Source organism: Diabrotica virgifera, chromosome 8, assembly GCF_917563875.1.
Source record: "Diabrotica virgifera virgifera chromosome 8, PGI_DIABVI_V3a".
NCBI classification, from domain to species: domain Eukaryota; kingdom Metazoa; phylum Arthropoda; class Insecta; order Coleoptera; family Chrysomelidae; genus Diabrotica; species Diabrotica virgifera.
This window is the reverse complement of record NC_065450.1, coordinates 143,334,096-143,343,517: the sequence shown is the minus strand read 5'-3', so window position 1 is coordinate 143,343,517 and position 9,422 is coordinate 143,334,096. Positions and strand designations below refer to the sequence as shown.

General features: G+C 34.8%; 1 protein-coding gene across 2 annotated transcripts in view; it reads left to right on the top strand.

Moving 5' to 3' along the window:
• Positions 1-270: 270 nt before the first annotated feature.
• Positions 271-9,422, top strand: part of LOC114334142 (uncharacterized) — a 148,176-nt gene continuing 139,024 nt past the window's right edge. For both annotated transcript variants that reach the window (XM_050659942.1, XM_050659941.1), the window contains exon 1: positions 271-349. In XM_050659942.1, coding sequence (XP_050515899.1) covers positions 304-349 — 46 coding nt within the window. In that variant the 5' untranslated portion in view covers positions 271-303. The remainder of the gene's footprint in view (positions 350-9,422) is intronic.

The following is a 9,422-nucleotide window of genomic DNA, read 5'->3' as shown; positions in this document are numbered from 1 at the left end:
AATAATCAAAGAAAAACAAAAAAGTCCACACTGCAAGAACCAGAGAGTTATTGGAAAATGTGACCGCTAACATCCATTAGTGGATTTGCATCTGAAGAAGAAGAAGTGCTCATACTATTTAAATTAGATATGAACTCTTACGGTGCCTAAAATGATTAGCAAATTTTTTCCATCCGGCTCTTAGTCTATAACTGGATATTTTTTTCATCGGGAATTACCAGTAAAAAACTTTTAGCGAAGTAACAAATTGTTTTATTTAGTATAGGTACACACGCGCTCTGGTGATCATGTGAATGTGATATTATGGAGGTTAAGGGGGTTTTATTGTGTTTATGGCTTGTATTTTTAGGTTAGTATAACAGTTGATTATCAATGAAGCTTAAACAATAATGATGTATTACTAATAAAGTAGTCTGTGTTGGTTTCTTTTTTACAATATTTTAATACTATTTTTGTTATGAATAAGCCACAATTTTACTTTAAAATAACTTTATTTTACGATTCAATCTCCATTACGGAAATCATTCTCAAAATACAAGATATTAATAAATTAAACAAATTTTGATTTTTGGTACTCGGCAAAAAATTCTTGTTATAATTTAATTTTATCTGACAAATCAGACATATATTATACCTACATTTTAAGGTTGATGAGTTTAAAATGATATTGTCAATTTTTGAGTTAAAGTTCATAGGACGACTTTAGAATGGATTTTACTATTTTATTTGCTAATAAAACCACAATTTAAATTTAAAACTAAAGGACCCCGCAGAAACCTTATGGGAAATGGCTCTCTGTCAAATGTTCTGAAACTTTGGGTTCTCGTAGTCCTTAATGTGTAAAACAAAAGACTCAATGTGCGCGTAACTCCAAAAAATCATGGTTTTAAGATGTAAGCCTCTGAAGTTATAGGTACAGTGAGGCCGTTTAAGTTGGAATTGGAATTCATTTTTCGAGAATCGGCGACTCTGGAGATAAATTACCAATCAGTTATACTTCTTTACGATTAAGAGTGAAATTTTATAATTCTGGGCGCATGCGCACACAGTATGTAGTTCATTGCTAATCTTTCAAGTTATGAATGTATCAGCGCAAATAAGTCATTAAAAGGATATATTAGTGTTTTTAATAAATGTATTATTTATTATAATTTTTGTGTCTTGGGATTTGTCATCCTCGGGAGTAAGATAATAAAATATGTATTATCACATTTTTATACTTCACTTGATCTATTTGTCACCGTGATGTGTAATTATATCCGAGACGTCACGTAGGCGGGGCTTGATAGCTTGGTTGGTAGAGCATTGGACCAGAGATCGAGAGGTCCCGCGTTCAAGTCTCGGACGATTCATATTCTTCTTTTTTTTTTTTTTTTAATTTTTGGTACTGTTTTAATAAAAATTTTTTGAAAGTGGCAGGTAAGAAAGTTAGTTTAATATATAAATAAAATACAAATAAACTGTTACGTATATTTATTTCTTTGAAATTATACCTATAATAGAAGTGTAACTTCTTACGTGCGTACAAAGTACACACACATTTTCTTTGGCATATAAGAATAGGGATCGTGTGATAACTCATTTGAAAGGTTATTCAATTCTCTATTCACTAATATAAACATTAACATAATTATTTATACAGGGTTCCCAAAAAATCTTTTTGAATTAAATTAATTGAGACAAAAAGAAAAATGTATATAATTTATTTAATTCGAATTAGATTTTACTGTCGTCCGAAAACAGGAAAAAATGTTTATTTGATAGAGAAATATTGTTTTTCGCTTAAATTCAATATTAAAGCTGCCATCCACCTGCCTCTTAGCAGTTTGAATATTTAATTTAAGCGAAAAGCAATGTTTATTTTTCAAATTAAAATTTTTTTCTGTTTTCTGACAGCAGCAAAATGTATTTTCGAATTAAATAAATTATATATTTTCTTCTTTTTGTCTCAATTAATTTAATTAAAAAAAGTTGGCCACCCTGTATAAATAATTATGTTAATGTTTATATTAATGAATAGACAATTGAATAACTTTTCAAATGAGCTATCACACGACCCCTATTCTTATTTAAAAAAAATCATCGATTGCCTCATCACGTCCAGAGGGATGACGTCACTAGTATGATATATATGCCAAAAAATTATAATGTTGTTCTGAAGCTATTTTCTTCTGGCATTTTTATAATCAAGTATATTCAAATGGGAAATAAGCCACAATTTTACCTAAAAAATGATTTTATTAACGTTTCGACGCCCAAGTCGGGTGTCGTTTGAACGACACCCGACTTGGGCGTCGAAACGTTAATAAAATCATTTTTTAGGTAAAATTGTGGCTTATTTCCCATTTGAATATACTTGATTAAAAAATTATAATTTAAAAATAAAAATCGACCTGATCGGTAATTTATCTCCAGAGTCGCCCATTCTTAGGAAAATGAATTTATTCCAACTCAAACATCCTTACTGTACCTATAACTTAAGATTTTTGTCTCAATTAACGAGACAACCCGATTTGTCGGGTGAACGACACCCGACTTGGGCGTCGAAACGTTAATAAAATCATTTTTTAGGTAAAATTGTGGCTTATTTCCCATTTGAATATACTTGATTAAAAAATTATAATTTAAAAATAAAAATCGACCTGATCGGTAATTTATCTCCAGAGTCGCCCATTCTTAGGAAAATGAATTTATTCCAACTCAAACATCCTTACTGTACCTATAACTTAAGATTTTTGTCTCAATTAATTTAATAAAAAAATTTCTTTTAACACCCTATATAAAATATTATGTTAATGTTTATATTATGGGCTTTTCAAATGAGCTATATCATGACCCCTATTCTAATGTTGTTCTGAAGCTATTTCCTTGTGGCATTTTTATAATCAACTATTTTTAAAGGGAGATAAGCCACAATTTTACCAAAAAAAAGATTTTATTAACGTTTCGAAGCCCAAATCGGGTTTCAAAATAGTATTTTGTATTTTGACAACGATACTCGATTTGGGTTTCGAAACGTTAATAAAATCGTTTTTTTTTTGGTAAAATTGTGGCTTATTTCCCTATTCTAATTTAAAAAAACATCATCTATTACATCATCACGCCCAGATTGGTGACGTCACTAGTATGATATATATGCCAAAAAATCGTAATTTAAAAATCAAAATAGACCTGTTTCGGGATTTTTCCTTAAAGTCACCATTTTACGAAATAATGAATTTATGCGTTACTTTATGGACGCATTGTACAGTCACAGTATAATGCTAACGAATCAGTAGGGTCACACCGCGAAAATCCTTTGTTCTCTATATTCCATTTTGGTGATTGTGCATCAAAAATTTTAGCCATTTGTGCAGACAAATGACAGTTAACCTACTGAATGACAGTTAGCCTACTGAATGACGGCATTCTACGTTTGCCGTGATTGGTCGTTATCGTCGCGCATTCAAAATTTTTATCTCGAAAGTGGATTCCCAAATTGAATCCGTCAAAATTCGAGAGTAAATTAACTGATTCCTTAGGCTACGGCTCCACGGGCGAGAAATTGACGCTAGCAGTAGCAGTAAAATGAACTTAAGGTTCCGCGGAACGGAATGGGAATAGCCGAACTGAACCGACTACGCACAAGTCCTGTAGTCGGTACAGTTCGGCTATTCCCATTCCGTTCCACGGAACCTTAAGTTCATTTTACTGCTACTGCTAGCGTCAATTTCTCGCCCGTGGAGCCGTAGCCTTTTGAGCATCAGATTTAGCCATACGGCTCACACTCCCTCTAAGGGGAAAATTGACTCATCCCAGATACCTACGGTATCAAAAGGATTGAGCTCTGGTGGGACTCTTTCCGTGTTATCGAGCCCTAGATGACTTGAAATGCAGGTGTATCCCCCAAAAATTTTCGTACACATCTGGCCGTTGTGAGTAGTACTGCTTTCTGCATGGTCTTATAAAGATGTTCATTCAGACCCAGCTTTTTTATGCTTTCGGGGAGGGTCTACGGAATGACTCCAGTAGTGGACATAATAATCGGTATCGTCTGGGTACTTTGCATTCTCCATTGTCTCCGTATTTGGACTCCAGATCTCTGTACTTGGCGATCTTTTCAGTAAATTTAGTACGTAGATTATTGTTGCTAGGGATCGCCACATCAATGAGGGTTGTTTGTCTCGTTAATTTATTGACTAATACGAGATCTGGTCTATTATGCGCCACTGTTTGGTCTGTGAGCACAGTGCGGTCCCAGTATAGCTTGTAGTTGCCATCCTCAAGCATACTCTCAGGGACGTATTGATAATATGGGAGATGGTTGGTTTGGAGAAGTCCCAGCTTAATAGCTATCTCCTGACGATGGATTTTTCCCACTGCGTCATGCCGTTCCTTGTACTCAGTTGCAGCAATTGCCTGGTAGACCCCTGTAAGATGTTGGATGGTTTCTTGGGCTTGACATCCATATCGGCATCTGTCGTTTTGAACATGAGGGTCTTTGATGATATATTTCAGGTAATTTCTGGTTGGTATAACCTGATCCTGAATGGCCAGTAATGAACTCTCTGTTTCAGGGAACAACTTTCCTGATGTCAACCAGTAGTTCGACGCTATATTGTCGACATAATCTTGGCTGACCTCATTGGGATGTCGCCCGTGCAGAGGTTTACCCATCCAGGCGCGCACTTTTCCGTCCTTATTAAGGTGGTATATGCGCAGTTCTGCTTCCCTCAGTTTTATCGGTGTTGTGTCATCTACTGCGCACATAGCGCGATGTAGAGTATATGTTTCAGCCTGCATCTGAAAATAAGATCTTATATTAGCAATTTGTTTGTCTAATTGCTCACCTATGTCCATAAGTCCTCTTCCTCCTAAATTCCGTGGTAATGTCGTTCTTTCTACTGCACTTTTTGGATGGTGTTTTTGTGCCTTTGTGAGGTGCGTCCTTACTTTTCGCTGAAGATTTTTTATGTCCGTTTTTGTCCACTTAACAATGCGAAATGAATAGCTAAGCGCGGAACATGTGTAGGTGTTTAGTGCCTTAAACAAATTTCTACTATTGAGGTGTAAGCGAAGCAGCTGTTTTACCCTTCGTATAAACTCAGTAGTTATCTCTGTTTTCATTTGTTTATGGTCAATTCTCCGCGCTTGCTTTACTCCAAGATATTTATACATATCGTTTTCACCCATGGCCACGATGTTCTGGCTGTTTTGCATATCGAATCCTCCGGGCTGTACTTTTCCTCTGACTATATTTAAAATACGGCACTTTAGTCCGAAGTGCATGCTAATATCATTAGAAAAAGTTTCTACAGTTTTTAGCATCTCATCGAGTTGGTTTCGAGTGGAAGCCATTAATTTCAAAGCATCCATATACAATAAATGATTAAGCTTCGCCACCACATTGTTGTTATTTTTTATGCTAAAACCTGCGTCTGTGGACTTCAATAGCTGAGATAGTGGGTTGATAGCTAGACAGAACCACAGTGGACTCAACGAATCTCCTTGAAACAGGCCCCGGCTGATTGCGATATTTTCAGTTTCGATGTTATTTTCACCAGGTATTTGAAGGTGAATTCTAGTCTTCCACTCCGTCATAATATGCTCTAAAAAGGTCACTATATTATCATCGACTTTATATATTCTCAATATATCTATAAGCCATTTATGCGGCACTGAAGCAAAGGACTTCTTGTAATCAATGAAGGCAGTAAAAATATTCTTCTTTTTGGAATATGCCTGGTTAGAAATGACTGACTCGATGACGAGTTGTTCTTTGCAACCCATGGAACCCTTAGCGCATCCTTTCTGTTGAGGCTCTATGATATTGTTCAGAGCACAGTGTTGATAGGTACGCCGGGCTACACAGGATGTGACCAGTTTATACAAAGTTGGAAGACAAGTAATTGGGCGGTATTTTGCTGGATCTTGGGTGTTATTTTGATCCATCGGAATTAAATAAGTGGTTCCCTGAGTTAGGAATGATGGTATATCCTGAGGATTAGAAATAACATGATTAATTAGTGTTGATAAGCATTCATGAACACTCCAAAGCTTCTTGAGCCAAAAGTTTTGAACTCCGTCTAGTCCAGGAGATTTCCAGTTATGAAGCTCTTTGATGGTATTTGAGATTTCTTCAGTATTGAAGGGTTCGTAAAGGGTGGTAAAGTAGTGTTGGCAGTTCGGTGTCGTATCTTCTATCCATCCAGCATTGTTGTTAAGAGCAGCTGGCGTGGAAAGTTGATTTTCCCAAAACTCATGAATTTCTTCTTGGCTTGGGTAAGTCTTATCGACACGTTCTACACTGGAATTGAGTTTTCGATAGAACGCCTTTTCAGAACTTTCAAAAAGAGAATTGTCGCTTTTGCGGTTGTTACTTACTTTGTACCTCCTTAGTCGTCGTGAATAAACGGAGAGCTTTTGTTTTAATGTATCCAGACACTGATGGGCTGTGTTGTTTTCTGGATCATATCTTGAGTGTCTTGCGGTAGTCAGCATTATTTCTTCAGCTCTTCTGATGACTTTTCCACTTGTTACACCTTATATATATATATATATATATATATATATATATATATATATATATATATATATATATATATATATATATATATATATATATATATATATATATTGATGTGATCTTGATTATTGATATGAGATAATATTTTTATATGTCATTTAATTTAATCAATGCATTAATAATAATCTAATTAATTTACCAGATCACATATCAATATGTTTTCAATCTCAGGGCTTTTTATAAAATTAATTACTTACATACGTGGCTTCTAAGTATTTCTTAATGGTTCCTAATCGGGATAGGAAAGAAAAGAGTAAAATAATAACACATATGGGTTACAATTGTAATCAAAATATTGTTTATTTTATTTAAATGGCAATCACTGCTTAATATTTGCTATATCTTATTATTCTTAAAAATAACATTTATACATGGGAATCTTATTTCCTTTTGATTTCCAATTGAAAGATTTTATTAACATTTAACTATTATGATTTATCAGCAACAATTCTATTTAAGTTTGATGAAGCTTTTCTGATATTATTGATTATGTTTTTTCAATTTTAAATGTGGTATTTACTACGAAAAACCCATACATTCATGTCCAAACAAATGAGACTGACCTTTTTCTGGTGCACTGAGAATGTCTTCACACAAGACCCGTTTCCTGCTATCCTTGGCTGCAATCAAAACCTCGTCCTGGCTTCCAGTAATGTTCTCCTCTGAAACTAGCTCGTATAGCGCTCGTTTCCTGCTTCTGTCGTGATGCTGTGTTCTACCTTTTTCGAAACTGCAATCAGCTACCGGGAACTCTTGGCTCAAGGAGGTTCTTTTACTCTCAACCTGGCCTACCTCTCGTTCTACGATAGATACTCCACACTCACGGAACTACACCGGCTTTCTCACTCTCCGTACACTACCGTCTACTACTCGACTTCACTTCTCGACAGCTCAAAACATTCTGATCTCTATTTGTCATTCATTCCCCTACTTTCTAAATATCCCTTCCAGATTCACAAATCAAAATTCCACCACCAACTCTCATTCGCAGTATTCCTCAAAACCAATTTTTAAACTTTCTAAATATGCTTAATGGATTTCAAAGAAAATAGTTAATTCCCATTCTAAAATTACTTTCTACTATATACAAATTTTAATGACCTATTCTCTATTTCCACTTAGTCTTATTTAGCATCGGCTAATGATCGATCCTTCCGCGAACAACGATAATGACCTATTAACGATTTCACTTGAGTCTTATTTAATCACTTCTTAAAATTAAATATAACAATTTGTTGTATACAGGTTGTTCTAAATTTATATGCCCGTGGTTGAGAAAATTAAAAATATTTTATATTAAAGTGAATTTTGTTTATAATTATCAAATTTTAATTTTTATATCAAATAGAAATATAACAAATCCCCGCCTTGTATTCGATAAAATTTATCTGCATTTTTAAATAAATTTTCTCGAGGCAAAACCAACTCCCTGTATATTTCCTTACTTTAATCTACGTCTTATACCACTTCTTCTTGTATTACTCTAATTAGTCCCACCTGTAGAGTAATTGTTTCCTTATTTTCAGTGTCCTCATCCTGTGTTAGAGTGTCGGCTATTATGTTGTCTTTCCCTTTTTCCCATATTAATCTTCTGTCTTTTTCCTCAGATTTTTCACATACTTTTATCGTGTATTCTGCATCCTCGTTTTCATATGCCTCCTCTTCAAATGCCACTGCAAATGCCACTGTTTCAAATGCCACTCCTGAGCTCGTCTCTTCTTTTGAGGAATCCCAGGTTTCCTTTGTTTCTGATACTCTCAAATTTTCTTCTTCTGGGCTCAACTCTTCTTTTGAGGAGCCACAGGTTTCATTTTCTTTTGTCTTTTTCTGACTTTTTCTCCCTTTTCTTCTTTGTCCTTGCTTCGTTGACAAATTCATTTCCACTGTTTGTTCTTTACCTGATTCGTCCGTATTTTGTTTCTCCTGTTCCTTGTCCTGTTCTTCTTCTTTTTCTTCTGTTAGATTCATCGTATTATTTTTAAAATCTATCACTACATGTTTTTCTGCCAATTCGTCAACTCCTACTATCATGTCATGTGACATGTTTGGCATTATTACACATTGTAGTGCATACATCTTCTTACCCAGTCGTACCATTACTCGTATGCCTTCATTTATAGTTGCCAATGTCCGTTTGTTTGCGCCCACTAAATTTACCCTAGGTATTTTGTAAATTAAATTTGTTAAGTTAACTTCTTCTATTAGTTTTCTGTTGACCAATGTTATTTCAGATCCAGTGTCTATCATAATTTTAATTGGTTTCTCGTTGATAAATCCATCCACAAATTTTAAATTAACTCCATTTTTCTTTTCGTTGTTTCTTGCCAATTTAATAAACTCCTTGGGGTTACAAAAGATTCCTGTTTGATTTTTGGTTTTTAGTGAGCGCCGTCGTGAAAAAACGCCGGTTGCTCATCGTTGTTTATATTTTCGTCATAATGTCTCTCTCCGTCATATCCATCTGTCTGGGTATTATTTACTTCTCTTCTATTTTCTCTTGGTCTGTCGGATCTGTTTCGGTTTTCTTGATATCCCTGTTCATTTTGTCTACCATTATTTCTGTTTTCTTGATTTGAGCGTGTGGTGTTTCTATTCTGGTATTCTCGATTTCTGTCCTCATTCCATTGCCTATTTCTTTGTTCATAATTTCCTCTTCCGTTGTCTCTATTTTCGTTTTCCCTTCTGGGATTAAAATCTCGTCTTGTATAGTCCCTCCTATTTTGATTTCTATCTCTGTAATCCTGTGTTTCTCGGGGCCTGTAATCTTCTCGCGACCTTCTTGATTTTGTTTCTCTTACACGTAATTCTCTTATTTGTAGGAATTGGCATAAACTATCTATGTCTTTGTAGTTTTGCA